The 22,294-nt window shown below is 35.1% G+C and overlaps 4 protein-coding genes across 4 annotated transcripts; all 4 read left to right on the plus strand.

Moving 5' to 3' along the window:
• Positions 1-2,833: 2,833 nt before the first annotated feature.
• Positions 2,834-4,664, plus strand: LOC123924876. Its single transcript, XM_045977854.1, has 3 exons — positions 2,834-3,511; positions 3,629-4,315; positions 4,403-4,664. Exons 1-3 carry the CDS (start codon positions 2,855-2,857, stop codon positions 4,538-4,540), a joined length of 1,482 nt encoding a protein of 493 aa, XP_045833810.1. The 5' UTR covers positions 2,834-2,854; the 3' UTR covers positions 4,541-4,664.
• Positions 4,665-7,168: 2,504 nt separating this feature from the next.
• LOC123922030 lies at positions 7,169-9,371 on the plus strand. The gene is made up of 2 exons (XM_045974774.1): positions 7,169-7,834; positions 8,676-9,371. Exons 1-2 carry the CDS (start codon positions 7,169-7,171, stop codon positions 9,369-9,371), a joined length of 1,362 nt encoding a protein of 453 aa, XP_045830730.1.
• Positions 9,372-11,041: 1,670 nt separating this feature from the next.
• Positions 11,042-11,527, plus strand: LOC123922031 (SKP1-like protein 1B). The gene has a single exon (XM_045974775.1). The coding sequence runs from the start codon at positions 11,042-11,044 to the stop codon at positions 11,525-11,527; it is 486 nt and encodes a 161-aa protein (XP_045830731.1).
• A 5,543-nt stretch (positions 11,528-17,070) lies between these two features.
• Positions 17,071-18,617, plus strand: LOC123922032 (SKP1-like protein 1A). The gene is made up of 2 exons (XM_045974776.1): positions 17,071-17,198; positions 18,134-18,617. The coding sequence occupies exons 1-2, from the start codon at positions 17,071-17,073 to the stop codon at positions 18,615-18,617; spliced, it is 612 nt and encodes a 203-aa protein (XP_045830732.1).
• Positions 18,618-22,294: the final 3,677 nt, after the last annotated feature.

The following is a 22,294-nucleotide window of genomic DNA, read 5'->3' on the forward strand; positions in this document are numbered from 1 at the left end:
AGGTACTACACCATTGGAGATGGTCTTAATCCTTATATTTTGGGACGAAGGGAGTACACTCATTAGATTAGTGTTTGATATCTTTATGACACTTATACGACACATTTGTGAAATGGAAAATCATTGACAACCTCCGTGTACTCATACACCTATACAATGTGGTACGGAATGACAACATATATAGATCCAATGACAACCTCCGTGACAACATTGATTTTCTCTCCTTTTTATTCTTTGTAATTTACCAACTCTAAAATGTGTACTTTTTATTTTATTATATATTTATTTATTCAATATCTGATTTAACCACTTCTATACCAGTTAAACTGGTCGAACTATAAACCAAAGGTCACATAGGTTTATAAATCAAAGCAAGTAAAAAAAAAACACTTTTTTTGAGTTATCTCATCCATGACCTTGTCTGACAGACTTGTGCACAATGGCACCGTTTTGCTGCTCTACTACCAGTAAGAAAGAATGCATTTTGATCATCGGTTCAAGAGCCAAAAACAACAACAGTTCTCCAACTTGATGCCATGGCTTTTCAACAACAACAACAATTCCCCTCAAAGTCTTAGTGGACAAACAAATCAACAAAGTGGGGTCTTTGTTAGTGAAACTACACCATGGTGTCTGTCTGGTGTCGGATGATTTGAAGAAGATTGTACCAAGTTCCACCATGAATTTGGGTATTCAGACTTAACTCAACTAGAGGAAGTCACACACCACATTAGCAAATAGGGTTGAGTTAGGCTAACTCCCAATTCAAAACTAATATTAGGTTCCCCATTATCAGGCCACCCATTTTATATCAACACTAAGCGCAATAGTGTTGGGTGTGAGAGGGTGTCTTAAGAGTACCACATCCGATGTGAGATGGCCTGAACACGAGTTTATAAGTAGATGCAATATTCATAATACAAGTCGGTTTTGTAGAAACTCGCTTGGTAGAATAATCTTAGCCAAAGCGAAGAACCGGCTTGACATGCCGCGAATCCTCTGGAAAGAGAGATGGAGGGTTGAGTTAGGCTCAACTTCCAATTCTAGGACTAAGTAAGAGAAGAAACATGCTAGGATAAGAGGTATATAGTTACGGATGTTATTAAGTAGTTAGAGGATGAGATCAAGTATAATTAGAAGAAATATGACATATTTTACTAGCTTGCTTGTGAAATGAAAAAACTTAAGTAAAGGTTAAATCTTTTGAGGAGACATCTCTCCTATTTTCATTCTTTCATTCAATTAAAAAAATAATCTTTTTTTCTACAATTTCATTCTTATTCTTTATGATAGGTTCCTGGTGGGTTTTTCTTATACTGTTATGCTTAGCATTTGTGTTTTAACATTGTGTATAGATATTGAACCTCCTCAAGTATACCTTAACCTCTCATGAGCCTCTCACAAATACTATTTTGAAAAGTAGCTCCAAGAACAAAGGCAACTCATCACCTACCCAATCTGCATCACCCATTAGAGTAATGCTGTGCATCAGCGACAAAAGTAAAATCGATATTAAGGTATTGAAAAGAAAATCTAAGAAAAAGATAATCGGTGCTGAAACCAATGGAGATTTTGTTGACATCATTTTTAGCTTCCTTACCATGCCATTAGGGTCAATTGTAAAGCTTTTGGGACCTAACTCTAGCCTCAAACAAAAAACACTCTAGTTGGTTAAAGTTTATGGTTTCAGCTTGAATTTTCAATACGTTGTAGTTTCAGCTTATGTTTTCAACAATAGCTAGAAGATCTTAGACCTTGGTATAAGTTTATGGTTTATCTGTTTAGTTTTATGAGCTGAAGTTGTGAAATACTTCATTGGATTCTAATATGCTAGCTCTATTACTTTATAGTCTGGTCATGGAGTTGTATCTTGTTCTGTATGTATCAACTCCAAATCTTTCCTTCCCTGCTTGGCAGTCTTAGTTCTTTGTGGAACAATGCTCTCTAAGGCTTTGAGCAAACCTTATTATACTCCCTCCCTATAAATTGGAAAACTACAATTATTTTCATTTTTTGTTTACCTATTTTACTACATTTTTCAATATTATTTATTTGTCTACTGTTTATAACCAATAAGAAAATTAGATCTTATTATAATGTTGTCTATAATTTTAAAAACCGTATAAGAGCTACTTTTTTTTTTTTTGAAAACTTGGTATCCGGCCTTAGGACCGACTAATCCAAGGGGACCAATCCCACCGCCCACTTGCGGGGGCCCCATTTAAAGCCAGAGTTTTTTTGCTCTGTATGGACTTGGCCCACCGAAATTGGCACCAGTGGGAATCGAACCTGAGACCTTGAGAGGAGCATACTCCAAGGGCCCAAGCCAACACCACTCGACCAACCCCAAGTGGGTTCGTATAAGAGCTACTTAATGGATAGAGTAATAAAATTTGGACAAACTACTATGTTGATCTTTGAAAGTGTAACTCGTTGTCACATTGGTCTCTAAATGTGTCGAAATTACAAATAGTAGTACATCTTTACTTCCTACTATTTTGTTAATAATTTATTTTCTCACCTCTCAACTTCTCTGGTGCACAACCCGTTAGTGGTAGTAGGAATTTGGATTATGGTTTGAATGAAGAATTGAGAAATTAATGAATGGTAGTTAATCACAATGGCATAGGGACACATGTAATAGTACGACCTTGAAAATTGAGGTATTTGCCAAAGAACCCGCCTTTAATTAAACTTGACTCTTGACTTTTTTTATTTACATTTACCTTGAAACTTGAAGTATTAAGATAGTGCTGGTAAAAAAAAAATACAGGAGTATATAGTAGTAGTCAAGAAAGAAGGCTTGTCTCTCAAAAATCGTGAAGAAGAAGAGTTCTACAAAAAACGTTCTACCATGGCTTCTGAACAACAAGAAGAAGAGTCAAAAACCATTTCCCTCAAAATCTTAGTGGACAAACAAAGCAACAAAGTTGTATTTGTGGAAACAACTAATGACTTTGTTGACACTCTTTTCAGTTTCCTATCTCTACCACTTGCTACCATCTTTCGCCTTTTAGCCACCAATAACACTAACAATTACCAACAACTCTCAGAATCATCACCATTCCTTGCCAACATCAACAACCTCTACCAAACCGTACAAAACACTACCTCGAATGATGTTTGGAACAACCCTGTCTGCAAAGAAATGTTGCTGCATCCTGGGAATCCATGTGAATCTCAATGCATGAAGTTATTCTTGAATGTAAATGAACCATCAAGTAAGTTTTATGTGTGTACTTCTTGTTACAAGTTTACTACTTTTCAAAATCTTCACTGTGCATGTGGAAAACCAATTACTAGACAGCCTGAGAATTTGGATTCTAAGGGTCAGGGGAATAATTGCCAAAATGGGGTATTTGTTAGAGAAAACGGATCAATGTTTCTGGTGTCTGATGATTTGAAGATTTTGCCTAGTTCCTCTGTGACTTACTTGCAGCTGTTGATGGAATCGGGGCATTCAGACTCAACTCAACTCGAGGAAGTCACACACAACATTGGCAAGCAGGAGGTAATTAATGTTTTTGTTTAGGGTTGTTACGTATTTCATACTCGTAGTACTTATGCATCCTACCAGGTGGGTCTGATACTGTTGTTCTTACCATTTGTGTTTTAACATTTTGTATAGATATTGAACCTCCTCAAGTATAGCTTAATCTCTCATGAGCCTCTAACAAATACTATTTTGAAAAGTTGCTCCAAGAACAAAGGCAACTCACACAACCCATCTGCAGTAGCAGTAAAAGTAGTGCCTTGCACTAGTAAGAAAAGTAAAATCGATATTAAGGTAGTACAAAGTAAATCTTTGAAAAAGTTGATCTTTACAGAGGCCAATGGAGATTTTGTTGACTTCATTTTTAGCTTCCTTACTATTCCTTTAGGGTCCATTGTGAAACTTTTGGGAGCTAACTCTTTTGCTGGATGTGTTGGTAATTTGTACAAGAGTGTGGAGAACTTGGACCCCACTTCTGTGTTACTGAATCCTGGTGTAGCACCACAGTCTGGTTATCCAAACCAGCCCCTCGACATTCCTCATGTAGAACACCCTGCTTATTTTTATGAAACATTTTACATCGGCAAAACGAAAGGATGGTTTACTAAGGACAAGAGTTCATTGATAAGAGCAAGACAATTGATTGCAATGGACCCAAGAGAAGGTGCTGTGGGATTTGTGAAGAGAGCAGCATTATATGGTGTAGAAGATGATCTAAAAGTAAAGCCACTCTCTGCTAATTCTTTCCTTTCTTATTTGAATGAATTAAGCCTTTCCTTTGATGATCTTGAAGTGAAGGTGATAAGCATTGGTGAAGCTGAGGTAAGTTGGCTATTATTTTCTCACTGAATTTATAATCTTTTATGGTTTTGTTTTAACCTCTTGGATTTCCTTTACTTTGTGGTGTAGGCTTTGAAGTTCCTTGCAGCATTTTTGACATCAAAATTTACCTTGACTAGTGGACTACAAGACTTTCTGAATGTGCCTAAACAAGAATCGACTCTTTTGAAAGTGCCTAAACAAGAATCAACTTTGACATCAAAGTAAAAACAAACTACTAGTTTGTTAATTATCAATCTGTTGCAGTTTCAGCTTGTGTTTTCAACAGGATCCAGAAGATCTTGCAGTTTCTGTAGTTTGTGGTTTTCCTTTCTGTTTCTACTAAATTGAATTGTCGTTTTCATATTTAGTTTTATGAACTGAAGTGATGAAACTCGTAATTTGATTGTGGTTTTTCTCTTCCATGGATTCTTATATGAAGTTGTATGTAGTTCTATATTATCTGTAGTTCTTAGTAGTAGAACAATGCTCTCTGAGGCTTTGAGGAGTAACAATCATAATCAATCATTCCTATACTCTCGAAAACGCTAGAGAAAATGAATCTAGGCATCTAGCAGTTGACACAAATCAGAATCAACATTATAAAAGCAATTAGCTAAGCAATAAAGCAATTAGTTAAAAGTTAAAAACCAGTTTTCCTACCTTCTAAGCCTAGCTTAGTTGAAATTCAGATAGTTTTTGCATAGATTTCATTAATCTTGTGTGATGGTGGTACTCACAAAATGGCCCTTCTGTTGGGAATAATGCCTAAATATCTTTTTTGGAAGATTTTATATTTAAATATAGTTTAGATTTATATTTGAAATAATATAATATTAGGGTTTATGATTTATATTTTAGTTTATAATATTTAAGATTTGTTTAGAATTTATTATAGGATTAGTTTTGTTTTAAAATATATATGATTTGTTTTTATGTAGCTCTATATATAGAGCCATAAGCATGATGAATAAAATAAGAACTTTAGTATTCTTTATATAACCCTATATTTGAGGAGAGTTTTCTCCCTAAAATTATATCTCACCAAATTCCGCAATACAAAAACACAAAAAACCATATCACCTTCTTCTAGAAACTTAGCTATTGCTGTATGATCATTCCCCATCTTTTGTGACTATCGATTGTAATTTATAAACATATTTCTCTTCATATAGCTGTTATGCTGAATGATTAGTACAATTAACATAATCATCAAAATTCTCTTTCTCCTTGTATTTTAATTCTACGCATTTTTCTTTTTTTCATTAACACTAAATGCTGTTTTGTTCTGTACTAGCATTCCTATAGTGAGCTAGGCTGTTAATAGAATCTCCCTAACTATCGAAACGGCCACAATTGGCGTATGGTCTGATCATTGGGCACCGGGACTGAACAAAAAGAATGAACCCTATAAAAAAGTGGGGGTAGAATGAACAGTCGGGGTGTTGAGCATAGAAATGTTACTGATTTTAACCAGACAGACAGCATATGAACTTGTAATCTATACTTTGTGTATTAAACAGACAGACATAGCCGCAGCGGAGCCATCTTAGAGTCCAACAAAAAATTTCACACGTGACATAATACATACTTCCTTCGGGCATGTTCTGGACTAGACTAGAACTAGTCCAACATTACACACCCTTTAGGCCCAACATGGCTTGGTCCACCACATCCATGTCAGCAGAACTTGGTGGAACATTTTCACCAAGGTAGGAGCAGATTACTGCTTCACCCACTATCTAAGGGTAATATCTTGGCGGTTTGTCTTATTCCACCTAAGTAGATTCAACCTGATAAGAAGACCTTTGGCCTAGAGTTGGAGGCTATATAAGCTCTCCTATTCAGGAGAACAAGTAACACTATTCATTCACTCAATTATTTTCTCTCTCTTGTATCTTTTTGCTCTCTTTCTCTCTCTGACTTTAGCATCGGAGCACCTGCAGGTACAACCCCCTCCGTGGATCAGTGGCTCGACCTGCCGTCAACCATCTGCTCAACGGACTGTCAGCTGGCCATCTATCTGTTCTGATCAACAGTTAAGATCAGGACACAAATATAAGAAAAAATAACCGTTTATGCGGTGTTTAAGAAATTTAGTTAAGTGTAGTTAACTTTCTTGATTTAATGCAAAAACATGAGTTAAGTTTACTATATTATCCTTTGAAAAGTGATTTATGCCTCGGAAATCACAAACTTTTGAAAAGTGAAATGATTAAATAAGAATATTAATTTGTTTAAAAGTAGTTGACTTTTGCTTATATTTGTGTCCAAAAATCGAAGTATTAGTCCAACAATAAATTTCAGTTTTGCCTTAAACTAATAAATCCTAAAAATGCCAACAATTTTGGCGAGAGCTTGAGCAACTCCCCAGACTCGCTGGGCCTTAGAATAGAAACGCCCCTGAGATACAGCATAAATATGAGGGTATGAATGTGGATAACGATGTACAAAAAAGAAGAAGGAAAGTGGATAATGAATGGTAATTAATCACATTGGCATAGGGACATGTAGTAGCTAGTACGACTTTAATAAAAATTGAGAGATTTTCCAAAGAACCCGCCTTAAACAAAACTGAAACGGTTCATATTTTTTGTAAGGAAAATATTAACATGTGCACCAAAGGCACATGTTAAAGAAGCAAAAGTAGAAATAATATATTGAAACATGTGCATTTAACTTCTTAAGCATTAAATTTTTTTTTAACAATAAATGCAATTTTCTATATTTAGAACCTTAACATGTGCCTTTTATGCACATGTTAACATGACCCTTTTTGTAATTGTTGGAAAGAATTAATAAGCCGGTTCATATTTTGATTTCTAGTAAAAATCAAATACTATACAACGTGCTGTCATGGCTTATGCACAACCACAAAAAGAGACAAAAACAATTCCCCTCAAAGTTGTGGTGAACACATACAGCAAAAAAGTTGTATTTGTGGAAGCAACTAAGGACTTTGTTGACACTCTCTTCAGCTTCCTATCTCTACCACCTGGTACCATTGTCCGCCTTTTAGCCACCACCAACAACAACAATGACCAACAACAACTCCCAGAATCATCACCATTCCTTGAAAACATCAAAAACCTCTACCAAAGCGTTCAAAACATAACCTCAAATGATGTTTGGAACAACCCTGCATGCAAACAAATATTGTTGCGTCCTAGGAATCCGTGTGAATCAATGTGCAATGAGTTGTTCTTGAATATTGATGATACTGAATCAACAAGTAAGTTTTATGTGTGTTCTTTTTGTGACAAGTTCACTACTTTTGAAAACCTTAATTGCACCTGCGGAAACCCTCCTGATAGACAGCCTAGGAAATTGGATTCTGATGGTCAGGGGAATAATGAACAAAATGGGATCTTCGTTAGAGAAAGTGGACCAATGTTTTTGGTGTCTGATGATTTGAAGATTGTGCCAAGTTCCTTGCTGACCTCCACAAAAATGGTGATAGAAGCAAAGATTCCAAACTTGATTCAGCTAAAGGAAGTCACATGCAACATTGGCGAACAGGAGGTAATGTTGTTGTGTTTTTAATCTTATTTTTAAATTTTATGTCTCCGGCTCATGGTGTTAAATCGCGGTTGCGGTTTGTTGCCATTGTGGTTGCTACGATGTGCATTGCGGCTGTTGCAGCGTGAAATGATATTTAATTTTCACAAACTATACTAAGTGGCATCACCGTGCCACTACACTATTTATCCACACCATATAGTATAGTCTTAATTTGCTCTGAAAATACTAATTGAGAGGTGCTTAGGTAGAAAGTTGAGAGACTGTTAAAAGTAACATTTTTTGTTAGTTCTAAGGTATTTTCTGATTTAGTGTTCTGAAATTTTAATTTTTGGTGAGAAGATTTAAACGAACATGTCTGAAACCATCAGATGTGGTTACGTTGTGGCCGTATATGTGATTAAGGATCACACCGCAATCGTGATGCGGTTGCGGAGGCTACCGCATCAGCAATATACGATTTTAGATGAACTCTTGTGTTCATACATAAATGTACATCTGAAGGCGACACCGGCTGTGGAGTTTTAGATGCAAATATGTTGTTAATGTTTGAGGTTGAAGGATGGATCAGTTTCCTTATGCAGGGGTGGTTTCTGGTTTGGGAAGGAATGCATTATTTTATTTTAGCTTCTCTGTTTGTTATGTTTTGCACACATTCTAAATATTTTACTAGCTTGCATGTTCAATATAAAACTTCAGTAAAGGTGAAATTTTTTTAGTAGATATCTCTGCTGTTTCATTCTTTCATTCAATATAATTTTTTTTTCTCGCTTTTTTCTGCATTTTCTGTCTATCAATTTTCTTATTCTTTTAAGAACATCTTGTGTTTGAACATCTTGTACAGATATTGAACTTCCTGAAGTATGCCTTAACCTCTCATGAGCCTCTGACAAATACAATTTTGGCAAGAAGCTCAAGGAACAAATGTAACTCACCTAACAAATCTGCATCAACAGTTGGATTAATGCATTTCATAGGTGACAGCAGAAGTAAAATGGATATTAAGGTATTGCAAAGTATTTCTCAGAAAAAGATAATCATTGCAGAAGCCGGTGGAGATTTTGTTGACTTCATTTTTAGCTTCCTTACCATGCCATTAGGGTCAATTGTAAAGCTTTTGGGAGCTAACTCTTTTGCTGGATGTGTTGGTAATTTGTACGAGAGTGTAAAGAACTTGGACCCTACTTCTGTGTTACTGAATCCTGGTATAGCACCACAGTTTAGTTGTCCAAACCAGCCCCTCAACATTCCTCATGCAATCCCGCCATGCAATGTATATTATTACGGTACAGAAACGCGAAAGCGGATGAGGGATCATCATTATAATAATACAGAAAAAGAAAAGATACAGGAAGTGATTTCTAGGTCATGTGAATCAGTTTTTTATCGAAGAAACGTGACTGCACTGGACCCAAAAGTAGGTACTGTGGGATTTGTAAAGAGAGCAACATTATATGGTGTAGGAGATGATCTAAAAGTAACACCACTTGCTGCTAATTCCGTCGTTTCGTATTTGAAGGAGTACGCTTCCTCTTTATGATCTTGAAGTGAAGGTGATAAGCATTGGTGAAGCTGAGGTAAAGTGGCTCTTATTTTATCACTAAATTTATTATAAAAGAATTATGTTTTTTAACCTTTTTGATTCCCTTTACTTATGGTGCAGGCTTTGAGCCTCCTTGGAGCATTCTTGACATCAAAGTTTACCTTTACTAGTGTACTACAAGACTTATTGAATGTGCCTAAACGGTTGTAGTTTCGGCTTGTATTTTCAACAATAGCTAGCTAGTTAAGAACTTATAGTTTCAGTAGTTTGTTTGTGGTTTTCCTTTTCTGTTTCTACTACTTAATTGGAATGTGGTTTTTATATTTAGTTTTATGAACTGAATTCATGAAATTCTTAATTTGATTGTGGTTTTTCTATTTCATGGATTCTTATATGAAGTTGTATCTTGTTCTTTATTAGACTATGAGTCCTCTTCATATAAGACTCCACCATTGTACATGTTCCATGTATCTTTGCGCTAAAACTTGCATGTGAACCACCGTGATCGAATCCAGCTGAAGATCAACCTTGGAGTAGCTTTTAATCCTGACCAGCAACAAACCCTGCCACTGCCAGTCTTCCCACGACTCAGCCAAGTAAGACTTAGTATCCCCAAGCGGTTGTGCAAACACGCATAGCCAATTCCCATGCTCATCATGAAGCAAGCCTCCACGACCTGCTCTCTCCTCCACACCTTTGGTAGTTTGGTAGAGGGCTTCAATTGGGCAATCTTTTGTCGGTAATGCGGCGGGCCCTGTTATTCCAGGTAGAGGGCTTCAGTAGGGCGATCTTTTGTCACCTTACCTATTTATTATCTATGCTGAAGGTTTCTCTTCTTTGATCAAACAAGCATACAGTAGAGGAGTTATTCATTGGGTAAAAATGTGTAGGAACACACCAATTATTGCTAATCTGATTTTTATAGATGATTGTTTCATTTTCTTCAGAGTAACAAAATAACTAACAAATTAGCTTATAATGGATAAATTAATTGATAAAACTTGTAGTGTTACTAAAATTAATGATTAAACTAACTTATAAATATAAAATGACAAAAAATATATGTTTAAGAATATTTAATTTAATTTTTATCTTGTAAAAGAAAAGAATATTTAATTTTTTAAAATAATATGACAAAGGTAAAAGTTAGAGTAAAACTGATGAGCGATACGCTTTAAACTATATAAGTTGATTGAAATAACTTATTAAAATAACTTTTTTTTTACATAACTTAGTAAAAATAAACTATAAAGTTGTGAAAAAAAAAAAAGAAGTTAACAAAAAAGTCATTTTTTGTTGTGTAAGCTTTTAAGAACTATCTGACATTGTCGATCAGAAACTTTCGAGGAGATGGAATATTACAAAGGATACAAGCAATGAAGCAAAGCATGTCAGTCCACACATCATCTCTTGTTTTTGAGATTTATTTGCCGGCTATTGATACCAATAACAAATAATTGTCACCAAAAAACAAAAGATACCAACATCAAACCTAAAAATATAGTTACTTGTTCATCAAGTAAGAGACCAAGACCGACCCTAGTTGCATTTTAGTAGCAGTATAAATAAAGCAGACCCATTGTTTTTCTTATTATTTTCTATTTTTAGAATAAAAAAGCAACAAATTGAGGGTTAATAATTTCACCTTTCAAACTCCAATAGTCATTATGTCATCGACTAGGAAGATCACCCTGAAGAGTTCCGATGGTGAGAGCTTTGAGGTTGACAAGGCGGTGGCGTTGGAATTGCAAACAATCAAGCATATGATTGAGGACAATTGTGCCGACGTCAATGGAATCCCTCTTCTGAACGTAAGTAGCAAGATCTTGACGAAGGTTATTGAGTATTGTGCGAAGCATGTTGAGGCTGTGAGTGTCGGAGAAGAAACACCTTGTAGTAACGAGGATGATCTTAAGGCTTGGGACGCTGATTTCATCAAAGTTGATAATAGTACGCTCTTCGATCTCATTTTGGCTGCAAAAGAATTAAGCATCAATAGCTTGTTGGATCTTACATGTCAAAGTGTAGCAGACATGATCAGGGGTAAATCTCCCGATGAGATTCGCAAGATTTTCAACATTAAGACTGCCTTCACTCTGGAGGAAGAGGAGGAAATTCGTCGTGAAAACCAATGGGCATTCGAAGGATTGTAGAATAAACCATCAATAGTATATGAATATTAAATTACTCATAAAATATATAAATAATAATACAAAATCCCGTAAACTTAGCTTTTAAAGTCTTTAAATGCAATGATTATATTAACGGACTTTTAGTCAGATTTTATTTACTTTGGAGATTGTTTATCATATTTACTTAGTTTAATGACAAAATAAGAGATAAAGTGATAGTTTTAAGACTAAATTGATGATTTATTCCTGATTATAGTTGAAAATTTCACAATCTTAGTCAAGGATCTGTCTTTGTCATGTCGATTTATGTTATGATCCGTTTTATTCATCAAATAACTGCAACGTAGATTTATGTATGCTTTAATACTAGTTTTCTTTTCAATTTATATCCGTTAAGTCTTGTAATGAATGCATATATCAACGGTGATATTCAGCGCCATGACACCTAATTAAGTATTTCAAAGATATCATCAACTCATGTATGTTTTCACTTGAGCTAAACTAAATATAACATGCCGTAAGCTGCAAGCAAACTAAGAAGCGTAGACTTATTTAGCATAACCAAGAGTATTGACTTGGACGCTCGTAACAATTTGATGAATGCATAACAGTATGTTGAATCAAAATCAGTTGGCATGCTACAATAGCAAAATCAGTTGTCATGCATCTTTTGCATATTAGAATAATCATGTATCTTAGATAATCAAATACATTACTTGATAAGTAAGAAAATTGTAATCCGAGGTTAATCGGGTCTAAGTCTAACAAAGTATCTATGGATATAATGCATTTTGTTCTGATGCATAGAGCTTTTCAGTAGCCTAGTAAGTATTCAGAATGGGTTATTTCTTCAGCTATAATCCCACAGATAAGTGTTATTGTATTCTGTCTTTTAACCTTCCTGCAAATAAAACAAAGAGTTTTATGAAAAATTCACAACAGAAGAAATAAAAATAATCTAAACAAATTTGTTGAAGTAATTTACAACCATGTTATATATGTTGGGAAACCAGACTAAATAGTCTCTTTAAAATGCGGAATTAACTCTCCCAACCACCTGTGCAATTAAATGGGCAACCAGAAAATTCCAATAGCGGAGCAAAATAATAACGACGGTAAAATAAATATCAGACACCAGAATTTTACGTGGAAAATCCTCTCAATGTGAGAGAATAAAAAACCACGGGTCTAGCCAGATAAATCTTCCACTATAAATCAATAATGGGTACACAAATAGTCTTCTAGTAAATACTAGGAACACCAATAATCATCACCTAAAGGTGGAATCAAACAACAACTCAATTTCCACACAAGTGGGTAAATTAACACAACCTAGAGAGAGATTTAAACAACCAATAAAATTATCTAAGTGATAGAAAACACATACTCAAATTGTTACTTAAATCAAGTAACACTTTATCACTTGAATCACAAAAAAAATCTCTTCTCAAAAGAACAAAGCCGTCGCTGCACTTTCTCCCTGTTTCTGGTGTGCGTGTGCTGCTGCTGTTGTTCTCACAATTGTGTTCTTCAATATATATGTATATATTAGGGATTAAAGAATCCCTTTATTCTTCTTGTCTTCACGTGACAAGGCCATGGGTCAATAATAAATCAAGCCCCATTCCTTTTAACACCTCCCCTTTAATTCTTTTTCTTTTATTTCTTTTTCTTATAATTGACGTGGGCCCCACTTGGAGAGTGAACCCACCCAACAAATCTCCCCCTCACGACTCAAGTGGGGAGGGATCGTTCTACCTTGGTAGCCTTCTTTGGTGCTCTTTTGCCCTTAGGCAATTTCACCAACTTAAATGTATTTTTCTCATGCAAGGAACTTCTCTCTTCTTGCATGGCTTCAAACCACTTTTCTTTATCAACATCTGTCATAATCTCTTGGTAGTAATCTGTCTCTCCACTATCAGTGACTGTTACATAATCTTGTGGAGGATATCTTTGAGAAACTTGACGCTCTCTACTTGACCTTCTCAACTCAGGTTCAACCGATGACTCAGAAGGCTCCTCTTCAACTGGCTCATCATGATCATATGTGTGATCATTAGTTACATTCTCATCATCTACCTGTACATCTCCCCCATCAACAAGAGTTCCACTGGGAGGTTTAGGCACAACATCAATGTAACTTCTAGCATCAGATTTCTGTTTCTCAGCTTTCTCAAAGTCTTCAATGGTCTGGTCTTCGAGGAATTTCACATCTCGGCTTCTAACAATTTTCTTATCAACAGGGTCCCACAATCTATAGTCAAACTGTTCATTGCCATAACCCATGAACAAACACTGCTTCGATTTCTTATCAAGCTTGGATCTTTCATCTCTTAGAATGTGAACAAAAGCTCTGCAGCCAAACACTCTCAAATAACCATAAGAGACATCTTTCCCTGTCCAAACTCTATTTGGAACATCACCATCAAGTGGAATAGAAGGAGAAAGGTTGATCAAATCCACTGCAGTCTTCATTGCTTCACCCCAAAAGGCTTTCGACAACTTTGCATGAGAGAGCATACACCTAACCCTTTCATTAATGGTACGATTCATTCTCTCTGCAACTCCGTTGTGTTGAGGAGTCTTTGGAACTGTCTTCTCAAGCTTGATACCATGCTCTTTGCAATACTCTTCAAATGGACCTCTGTATTCACCACCATTGTCTGCTCGAATACACTTCAGTTTCCTTCCTGTTTCTCTTTCAACACTTGCATGGAATTGCTTAAAAGTACCTAGTACCTGGTCTTTAGATTTCAAAACAAAAGCCCACACTTTTCTAGAGTGGTCATCAATAAAAGTAACAAAATATAAAGCACCACCAAGAGATTTACTATCCATCATGCAAACATCAGTGTGAATTAAATCTAAAATATTCTGCCTCCTATGAGGACCAGAACTACGAAAGGAAACTCTATGTTGTTTACCATAAAAACAATGAGTGCAAGTTTTTAAAGGTGTACCTTTTACCGGAAGAAAATTTTTCTTCGCAAGAATGCTAAGTCCTTTCTGACTCAGATGACCAAGGCGTGTGTGCCACAAATCAGTCGATACATCTTCAACTGCGTTCACCTCCTCCTTGCACAACTTTACAGGCATCCTGTAAAGACTCGTGGGACTTTGCTCCTTTGCTACCACTAAAGAACCTTTGGTGATCTTACATATTCCATCACCACCAAAGTAAGTGTGATAGCCCTCAATATCTAAGGCTTTGACTGAAATCACGTTTAGATGGATATCTGGAACATGTCTAACATTCTTCAACTGAAGCTTGCAACCAATACTAGTTTCAACCCAAACATCTCCCATACCAACAATTTTACAAACTCCCTCATTTCCCATTTTTACCGTACCAAAGTCACCAATGGTATAAGATGAGAAGAAATCGCGCCTAGGAGTAACATGGTATGAGGCACCCGAATCAATAATCCAAGTTGAATCATGACTGGCAAGATTTATGGAATCATCATCATCACAAATAATGTAGACATCGGTAGCACTATCATGTGCAAATGCAGAAGTGTTTTTATCACTTTCATTCTCACTATCATCGTCTCTTTCCCTTAGTTGATCTCTCTTAAGCAATCTGCAATATTTCTTTATATGTCCCTCCCTGTTACAATAGAAACAGGTAAATTCTTTTCTGGCTTTTGACTTGCTGCGCCTCTCAGATTTATCATGCTTATGGAAATTTTTATTTTGGCTTCTCCCCCGTGACTCTGTAACAAGAGCTTCTGACTGAGTAGGAGAACCAATCAAACCACGCTCTTTTCTTCGAGCCTCTTCATTAAGCATGCTTTCTTTAACCGTTGACATTACCAGCTTCCCACTTGGAGCTGAGTTTGTCAGTGTCACAACAAGAACTTCCCAGTTGTCAGGCAAAGAACTGAGCAATAATAAAGCCTGCAACTCATCATCCAGCTTAATATCAGTAGCTGTCAACTGATTCACCGTGTTCTGAAACACACTCATATGCTCTGCCATTGACTCACCATCTTTATACTTCATGTTAACCAGCTTTCGAATCAAACATGCTTTATTCTGCACATTCTTCCGTTCATACAATTCTTTCAATTTATTCCACATTGTATGAGCATTCGTTTCAGCTTCAACATGAGGATACACACTTAAATCAAGCCACTGCCTGATAATAGCCACTGCTTTTCTATTCATCTTCTTCCAATCAGTATCTGAAGTATCCTTCGATCTAGCACTTTCACCCTCAATGGGATCATACAAATCTTTTGTATATAGCAAATCTTCCATGAGAGTCTTCCAAAGTGTGTAATTGAAAGAGTTCAACTTAATCATATTCAGCTCTGAATTTTTCTCCATTTTAAAATTGCACAAAACAAATCAACCAAAGCTCTAGATACCACTTTGTTGGGGAAACCAGACTAAATAGTCTCTTTAAAATGCGGAATTAACTCTCCCAACCACCTGTGCAATTAAATGGGCAACCAGAAAATTCCAATAGCGGAGCAAAATAATAACGACGGTAAAATAAATATCAGACACCAGAATTTTACGTGGAAAATCCTCTCAATGTGAGAGAATAAAAACCACGGGTCTAGCCAGATAAATCTTCCACTATAAATCAATAATGGGTACACAAATAGTTTTCTAGTAAATACTAGGAACACCAATAATCATCACCTAAAGGTGGAATCAAACAACAACTTAATTTCCACACAAGTGGGTAAATTAACACAACCTAGAGAGAGATTCAAACAACCAATAAAATTATCTAAGTGATAGAAAACACATACTCAAATTGTTACTTAAATCAAGTAACACTTTATCACTTGAATCACAAAAAAAATCTCTTCTCAAAAGAACAAAGCCGTCGCTGCACTTTCTCCCTGTTTCTGGTGTGCGTGTGCTGCTGCTGTTGTTCTCACAATTGTGTTCTTCAATATATATGTATATATTAGGGATTAAAAAATCCCTTTATTCTTCTTGTCTTCACGTGACAAGGCCATGGGCCAATAATAAATCAAGCCCCATTCCTTTTAACACCTCCCCTTTAATTCTTTTTCTTTTATTTCTTTTTCTTATAATTGGCGTGGGCCCCACTTGGGGAGTGAACCCACCCAACAATATATTCTTCTAAAATATTCTTAATTCACATTTATGAATGATCATAGTTGTTTGTGATTGGCTAAACTATATTTCAGCTCTTGATCATAGATTCATAATCTGTTTTGGCTCCATTGCTCCATTTACTACCTACTATGATCCTAAATGATACAAACTGCAGATGCATTTGCATTTTTTTGCTGAAGTAAACTGCAGATCACTTACTACGAAAGTCTTCATTCCTTCACAATGTAATCAAAATTGGACTAGACCAGCATGTTCAACCAATTGAATTAGGAACTGGACCTACATTCGGTCCACATAGTCTCATTAAACACTATGGCAAAAAACCAACCTAAAAACCGGTAAGAAACCTCACAAAGCCAGTGTTGGCCGGTTTGTCACGGTTCAAGACAAAAACAACTTTTTGTTACGTGGAAGTTTGAGACAACTAAGTACTACTGCACTGTCATTGATGCCCCGGACACATGATTACTGAAACATCCGAAGCTGATTGCGCTGTTCTCATCATTGATTACACAACTGGTGGTTTTGAAGCTGGTATTTCCAAGGATGGTCAGACCCGTGAACATGCCTTTCCTTGCTTTCACCCTTGGTGTGAAGCAAATGATCTGCTGTTGCAACAAGGTATTTGAATGTTGAAAAAGATTTGATTATATTATAAATAACATCAAGATTATGTCCTTTTAGTCCCTCATTGAATATGATGGCTTAAGATTCTCATAAAGGATGACGTGACGCACTTAGTAAGGGGGTAAACCAAAATTTGCTAACATCACATGGGGCAAAAGAACAGAATCTTAAACCAATATATTCAACGAGGGACTCAAAAGATAGAATCTTGACATTACATAGGATAATCGAAATAAAATATATTACAAGAGATAAACCGAAATTGCGAACATTACATGAGGTAAATACTATTTAACTCTAAAAATGATGAGCTATACACTTTAAACTATATAAGTTAATTGAAATAACTTATAAAATTAAGTTTTTTTTATAGAACTTATTAAAATAAACTATAAGTTAACAAACAAGTCTTTTTTTTGTTGGGTAAACTTTTAAGATATAAACTCAAAATCTGACATTGTCGATTAGAAACTTTACAGGAGATGGAATCCCTCTCATATTTGCATACATCGTATTAATCTTGTGCTTCTGTATATAGTTTATAATAATAAAGAAAAATCTTAGCCAAATTATGATAAAACAGTGAAATATTGATTATAATTACAAGGCTACAAGCAATGAAGCAAAGCATGTCCGTCCACACATCATCTCTTGTTTTTGACGTCGTTTTTCAGATTTATTTGCCGGCCGGCTATCGATACCAATAACAAATAATTCTCACCAAAAAACAAAATATACCAATAATAAATCTCTTCAATTCAAAATCAAATCTAAAAATATAATTTTTTTTAATTACTTGTATGTCAAGTAAGAGACCAAGACCAACCCCAGTTGCATTCTTGCAGCAGTATAAATAAAGTAACAAATTGAGGGTTAGGAATTTCATCTTTCAAAAAGGGGAAGTAACAATATTGAAATCAAGATCACCCTGAAGAGTTCTGACGGTGAGAGCTTTGAGGTTGACGAGGCGGTGGCGTTGGAGTTGCAAACAATCAAGCATATGATTGTGGAAAATTGTGCTGACGAAGGAATCCCTCTTCCAAACGTGACAAGCAGGATCTTGACAAAGGTTATTGAGTATTGCAAGAAGCATGTTGAGGTTGCGCGTTGGGAAGAAGAAAAATCTTGTAGTAATGAGAATGATCTTAAGGCTTGGGACGCTGATTTCGTCAAAGTTGATAATGATACGCTTTGCAAACTCCTTGCGGCTGCATACGATTTAAACATCAAGAGTCTGCTAGATCTTACACATCATACTATATCGGACATAATGAATGGTAAGACACCGGACGAGATTCGTAAGTTATTCAACATTAAGAATGATTTCACTCCGGAGGAAGAGGAAGAAATTCGTCTTGAAAACCAATGGGCATTTGAATGATTATAGAAAACCGTCAATTTACCTTTTAAAGTATTTCTATTGTACACTTTTTTTTAGAAGGGACGGAAAGGAAGTCTTTCTATTAACAACAAAATAAGTCTATTTTAGTTACATGACCTTATAATTTATTTGTTATTAGCTAAAACATTAACCTTATTAAACATAACCTTTATCAGAAGAAAAAATTCTCTCAATTTCTTTTTCCTCAATTGTTACTTTTTGACCATTGATTAATTTTTCTTCATTTTTTATAATTAAAATATTCTCACATATTTTTGATCCAAAGGTCTAAATATAAACATTATTTCCTCAATTTATTTTTTAATGGAGAGAATCTATTCTCCCTTATCAAAAAGGGTAACTTCTTTTTATTTCATTTTTTATGTACTTTATCCTAATAGTTTGGTTTTATATTATTTCTAACGGTTTTTTTAGTACAGGTGCAAAATTTGAATTAGCGCTAACTCTTTTTTTTTTTTTTTTTTACAGTAGCGCTAACTCAATTGATCACTTTGATATTATATATTTTTCTTTCTAGTAAGGACAAAACTTATATGCATTTCTTTAGATGCTGTTTTTCCTGTTCCTCTCACAAAAAGGTAATTATTTATATTTTTAATTAAAAAAAAGTTTTTAAATAAAAATAATTTCCCCCCATGTATCTAGCACAGTAAAAACTGTGTATATGGAACTGTACATAAGTTTGGTCCTTCTAATAATTCACTTCAATATCGGCTAAAGTGTGTGTTATTTTTTATTTTTAACGAAAAAGAGCTTAAAACATTTCATTAATAAGAATGAGCTAAAGTGTATTATATATCCATTGATTATGACCATTAATATTGTTTTTTTTACTATGTTAATGTACAAAAATTTTACCGACACTGTTTAGTGGTGATTTATCTCAGTTTGAAATTTTATTGATATACAAAAGTTAGAAATCGAATTCCTTACCACTTACATTGTTGATAATTAATACTTTATTAATTAGTGACTTATTTAAATTCACACTCATTAAAATGTATTTGTTTATAGTTGTCATATAAAAAATGTTTTTAATTTTAAAATAGTCATTTTTTTCACTTATATTAGTTTTTATAAAAACAAGTATATACAATTTTTAAAATAAGATGTGAGTATATTGTTGTTAGGTTGAGAGGTCATTAAATAAACGAAATTCAAGGCTAACCATAGAAATAAAACCCCATATGAAGACTTGGTCAAGCATGTGTCATTATAGGTTGAAATCAAAGCATACAAATATCATATAAATACAACATGTAGAATTCATATAATAATGTAGCTCATTATTATTATTCAATAAGCTACCCCTGCGTGACTTATTACTTAATCAAATTAATATCTTCCTCTTGAATTCCATTTGAGAATTCAAGAAAATGGGAGATTTTAAAGATAAAGTAAAGGTGACGGCAAAGAAAGCTAAGACAACGGCAAAGAAAACGAAGAAAATTGTCGTTAAAAATGGGGTGAAGGCTGTTGGTGCATGCAAGAACGGTTGGGCAAAACTCAAGAGAGCCATTAATAATTACAAGGAAAAGAAAAATATGAGGACAGAATATTTAGGTGATCGTCATTAGATCAAATTGAAGTATATATTTATATGATTATTCTTGAGGCTTGACCAATTAATTCTTGTATTATCTTATAAGTTGGCTATGTAACATTTGGTTATTATGTTATGCAGCAAAGCATATATTATTACTTAATGTTTCACCCCTATATTAGATTAATTTAATGAGAAAGTAGCCTTGTTAATTTTGTTGACATATCTTATTCTCTTTAATTCAATTTTCTTAGCCTTTCCAACAAAAAAATTAATGGAAAAATAGAGAATTTGATCGATTGTTGTACCTAGCTTTTGAGATGACGATCAAACCGATGAACGCTATGATTTTGTGATAAAATGTGTATGGAAAGTGTGTTTTTTTTTTTTTTTTTACAAAATGGAAAGTGTTTTCTTGTAATTTGATTTTAGGCTTAATTATATTTTTTTGTCTCTTATCTTTATTTTACATTTTAAGTTAATCTCTTATCATTTAAAAGTTTCAAGTTAGTCTCTTATATTTTCTTTAAGTTTTGAGTGAAGCGGAACAAGAGGGGCATGAGTACATACTATATCTACGGGACTGTGAAGTCTAAGAAATTTTATGTGTATTTTGTGTTTTGTTTGTTGTATATTTCTTTGTCATATATGATGTGCTGTATGTTTGATCTTTTACCAATGATATTTTAATTCTTTCAAAAATTGTGATTTCTTTGATTAATAACAAGCTCACAAAGTTTGTATCTTAATTATAATAATGAATTTGTGTTATTTAATTTATTTTTTGTTGATTCTAAAGAGAGGGGGTTTAAAACCGCCGATGAATAGATACACATGAGAAGAAAAAAATTTGAAATTTTGGAGTCGGGCCATGGCCCTGTGCAGCCCATGTGCAGCTCAGTTTCTTTTTTTTTTTTATAGAAAAAGATGCTTATAGCATTTCATTCATAATCAATTGACTTATACATGTCGGTACATCAGTAAAGATATTGGAGCTAGCTAGAGATGTGGCTACCCTTGCCAAAGCATGGGCTACCTCATTTGCTTGTCTCCTATTAAACTCAACAAGAGAGTTTGTAAAAAATAATGAAAAATAGCGTTTACATTCACCTATAATGTCTCCAAATTCCGTAATATCATATCCCCTTTATTGAAATAGTCCACTACTAACTTTGAATCTAGAGCAAAGTCTACTGCATCAAGTTATAACTCACTAACCCATTTGATTGCATGAAGCAAACCCAAAGCTTCTCCAATATCCACATTGCATATAGGTGATAACCACATAGACTTAGCAAGCACATACCGGCCTTCGTCATCACGAATACAGATTCCAATACCCACCCGGTTGCTGTGAGATGAAAATGACGCATCAATGTTACACTTATATCTCCCTGTTGCCGGTTTCCTCCATCGAATAGGAGCTTGTACCGACCTGTTAATAGACCTTAATTCAGAAGCGTTACTGTTGTCAGACCGAGTACCCTCTGGTTGCTGCCTCGCCGCTGCTTTGTGCGCATTGATCCAGTCCTCAATCAACTTAATTGCTCTGGCCACCACTTGAGAACTTGTCTCTGTTACATCTTGCCAAAGCTTTAAGTTTCTATGCTTCCATATACTCCACATAAGTGCAGCCATGTGTGTTGCTTGCTGCTCATCGAGTTGTTGTAGCAATAGAAAAATGGAGGTTGCCGCAGTAGTTGTGGTTTTCACAGCTGCCTCCACCTTTTCGCACAAGCCAATGGATTGCCAAGCTCGAATAGACAAAGGACAATCAAACAAAATATGGCCAGTATCTTCATAATTGTCATCACACACCACACAATTTGATGGACATTGTATACCTTTGTCTCTCAACCGAGCACGTGTTGGAAAACACCCTCGACAAATTCGCCAAAGGAGGTTCTTCACCTTGGGAGGAACTTTGAGACGCCAAATGCCGGACCAAAACCCGGGACGACTAAGATGAGAGGTATCAAGAAGTTCTTCAACACACAACCTATATGCACTCTTGACCGTGTAATTCCCTTTTTTCTCCGCTTTCCAAACCAATTTATCCGAAGTAACTTGCTGAAACAAAGGTGTTCTCAAAATAGCATCAGCTGTATCTTGA

This window comes from Trifolium pratense, linkage group LG4 (assembly GCF_020283565.1).
Source record: "Trifolium pratense cultivar HEN17-A07 linkage group LG4, ARS_RC_1.1, whole genome shotgun sequence".
Classification (NCBI taxonomy): domain Eukaryota; kingdom Viridiplantae; phylum Streptophyta; class Magnoliopsida; order Fabales; family Fabaceae; genus Trifolium; species Trifolium pratense.

Excerpts from the sequence above, each read along its gene's own strand:
- LOC123922031 (XM_045974775.1), top strand. The coding sequence starts at position 11,042 with ATGTCATCGACTAGGAAGATCACCCTGAAGAGTTCCGATGGTGAGAGC.
- LOC123924876 (XM_045977854.1), top strand. The coding sequence starts at position 2,855 with ATGGCTTCTGAACAACAAGAAGAAGAGTCAAAAACCATTTCCCTCAAA. Across the intron at positions 3,512-3,628 it reads ACAACATTGGCAAGCAGGAG|ATATTGAACCTCCTCAAGTA; the intron begins GTAATTAATGTT and ends CATTTTGTATAG. Across the intron at positions 4,316-4,402 it reads TAAGCATTGGTGAAGCTGAG|GCTTTGAAGTTCCTTGCAGC; the intron begins GTAAGTTGGCTA and ends TTTGTGGTGTAG.
- LOC123922030 (XM_045974774.1), top strand. The coding sequence starts at position 7,169 with ATGGCTTATGCACAACCACAAAAAGAGACAAAAACAATTCCCCTCAAA. Across the intron at positions 7,835-8,675 it reads GCAACATTGGCGAACAGGAG|ATATTGAACTTCCTGAAGTA; the intron begins GTAATGTTGTTG and ends CATCTTGTACAG.
- LOC123922032 (XM_045974776.1), top strand. The coding sequence starts at position 17,071 with ATGATTACTGAAACATCCGAAGCTGATTGCGCTGTTCTCATCATTGAT. Across the intron at positions 17,199-18,133 it reads TTTCCTTGCTTTCACCCTTG|GGGAAGTAACAATATTGAAA; the intron begins GTGTGAAGCAAA and ends TCTTTCAAAAAG.